This window comes from Lactuca serriola, chromosome 4 (genome assembly GCF_051521515.1).
Source record: "Lactuca serriola cultivar US96UC23 chromosome 4, Lser_US96UC23_V15, whole genome shotgun sequence".
NCBI classification, from domain to species: domain Eukaryota; kingdom Viridiplantae; phylum Streptophyta; class Magnoliopsida; order Asterales; family Asteraceae; genus Lactuca; species Lactuca serriola.
In genome coordinates this window covers 173,375,733-173,378,651 of record NC_136411.1, presented here as the reverse complement: position 1 = coordinate 173,378,651, position 2,919 = coordinate 173,375,733, and the positions used below count along the sequence as shown (strand labels likewise).

Below are 2,919 nucleotides of genomic sequence, written 5' to 3'. Positions count from 1 at the left end.
CTTGATATACCTAAGTACACATGCAACCTAAGATCTATGTTTTACTATTGTAACATCCTACTTTGAAAAACGACATAGAAAGAAATTACTAACCTCTTTTTGACTTCCTTGTGATCTCGTATGTGCCAACTTAGTTGCAAAATGAAGGATCCAAAGGAGAACCACTCTAATAAAATCACACCCACACTCCAAATAACAAAAGGAAGAAACTATAAATTAGGATTTATTCGAAAATCACAAACCCTATGAGAGAGGATGTGATTTTTATCCAAGGAGAGAGAAATATATTAGTCTGAACGAATTCTATGAGGTAAACAACTCCTCTAGGGTTTAATCCTATCAGTCTATTTATAGGTGTAAATAGAATTTTAGATGGATACAAACTCTGGGGTTTATCCTTTCCTTAATTCAAACATGACATATCTCTATCTAGGGCTATACAAAACCAACCATAGCCTCTCTAGGAGGTTTTGGAATATTCCAATTAATCCTTATGATTAATTACTATTTAACCTCTTTAATTAATTAAATCCTTTTAATTAATTTACCAAAATAATTTCTAATTAATTTATTATTTCCTTAATAAATTAACACATTATTAATATTCTTTTCCTTATGTTATTTGGGTCATGAGACCAACCTAAAAGGACACTACTGTTATTAGAAATATTATCAAAATAGTTAATGACATTGGACACCATTTCCAATAGTCTCCTACTTATACAGGTTGTCAACTTTTTGCGATCAAAATATTTCACTAACAACTAACAGAGAACAGTCATTTATGCAACTACCAAACTCTTATTAGAATTCGGTCCTTAGACAAGTGATCATTTTACACCTTTGTTCTAGATATCTCTATGAATAAGAGTTATGGATATGAGGCAATCTCAATGTTCAACATACGGTTTCCCGATTAACAATTTCTAATAATTCATTTGACAACTAAATCAAACACATCAATTTTGTTAGGGTTCAGCCAAGGACTTCAGATGCCAGTAGCAAATCATCGAGGGGCCCATAGATATTGCTTACTAGTTACGAGAAGGAATAAATAAACTTTGACTACATAGTTTTTCCTTCTCGTCTAATGATAAATGGAAATACCATTTATGACTACCAGTTACAGATAACGTTGGAGCACACCAATGCACAACATATTTTGCAATGAAAACCCCATATGTATCCAATTTTGAAGAATAAAATATATTGTCGCGTAGAATTACTTGTGACTAGATTCCATGAAGTAATATCTAAATGCAGGTTGTTCCACTACTTAAAATTTCTATTTCAAGTACCCATACAACAATGGTGTAATCCCAAATACAATGCCTAAAAACACTTTGGTCAATCAAACAATACTCAAGAATGTCTTTAATACCAACATTTACTCCCGAGAATGCGACTGACTATGGCGTTTTGAAAGTAATTAAATATTCTGGAAGGTTCAAAACATGAAAAAGTGAAACATAGTATTTGAATTACAAGATTTCGATAGAAAATATACTCTTTATTAAGACTCTTTGAGATAAACATCAAAAAGTGTTACAATTCAAATTGTAATTCGTTTCATAATAACTCAGATTAACAACTAAACTATTACATCAAACCACTATCTAGTCTCATGCCAATAGTCATAGCATGACAATCATTTTTCTTTCTTGATAGTGGCTTCGTAAATGGATCAACATGATTCTCCTAAGATGATACCCAACTTACGATGATATCACCATCTTCTACACGATGTCAAAAATAGTGATACTTCATCTAAGTATTTCTCGAATTACCATGGTCCTTGGGTTCTTTAGCCAAAGCGAGTACTCCCTTGTTATCACAAAAGATATCTAATGTTTCTTTGATGCTTGGTACGACTCCAAGATCATCGATGAAGTTCTTTAACCATGTAGCATCCTTTGCAGCTTCACTATTTGCTACGTACCCATACTCGCATGTCGAATTTGTCACTATCTTCTGTTTGGAAATTTTCCATGTAACCACCCCTCCATTAAGAAAGAACACCAATCTTGATTGTAAGCACCATTTGTCTCTATCAATTTGGAAACTTGAATCAGTGTAACCTGTCACTCTTAATTCTTTTTTTTTTCCACCATATACCAAGAACATGTCCTTAGTCCTTTTTAGATACTTGAGGATATTCTTTAGGGCCGTCCCATGACTATCACCAGGATTCTCTTGATATCGACTCACCATGTTAAGAACATATAAGATATCAGGTATAGTACGTGTCATGGAATACATATTCGATCCTATAGCAAAAGCATATGGGACTCGACTAATTCTTTCTAGTTCTTGTTTAATTTTAGGTGATTGATCTTTACTCAATCTTATGCCATGTTGCATGGGTAGATACTCGTTCTTATAATCTTGCATTTTGAACCTTTTCAAAACCTTATCTAAGTATGTACTTTGGCTTAGTCTGATTAAATGTTTATACAATCTTTAGATCCCAATGTCTAATATATAAGTCGCCTCTCCTAGATCCTTCTAGGAAGACCACATTACTTCCACTAGTTTTGACGTATACACAAGACTCATCCTTACTTTTAGAAAAGCCAAAATCTTTGACATTTTCATGAAAGAAAAGATTCCAACTACATGAAGCTTGTTTGAGTCCATAAATGGACCTATCAAGCTTGAAAAATCTATTAGGATACTTTGGATCAATGAAGCCCTCAAGTTGTGTCTTTTATACATCTTTTGCCAAATTCCCATTAACAAAGAAGTGTTCACATCTATGCCATATTTCATAATCATAGAAAGCAGTTATAGCAAGTAATAAATTAATATATCTAATCTTGGCTACTGGTGAGAAGTTTTCCTCATAATCAATTCCTTGAGTTTGAGTATAACCCTTAGCAGCCAACCTAGCTTTACAAGTGTGTACATTCCCATCCAAGT

At 33.1% G+C, this 2,919-nt stretch overlaps 1 protein-coding gene across 1 annotated transcript; it reads right to left on the bottom strand.

Moving 5' to 3' along the window:
• Positions 1 to 1,767: 1,767 nt before the first annotated feature.
• On the bottom strand, positions 1,768 to 2,391 carry LOC145099012 (secreted RxLR effector protein 161-like). The gene has a single exon (XM_079036598.1). The coding sequence runs from the start codon at positions 2,389 to 2,391 to the stop codon at positions 1,768 to 1,770; it is 624 nt and encodes a 207-aa protein (XP_078892724.1).
• Between the last annotated feature and the right edge of the window lie 528 nt (positions 2,392 to 2,919).

Excerpts from the sequence above, each read along its gene's own strand:
- LOC145099012 (XM_079036598.1), bottom strand. The coding sequence starts at position 2,391 with ATGCAAGATTATAAGAACGAGTATCTACCCATGCAACATGGCATAAGA.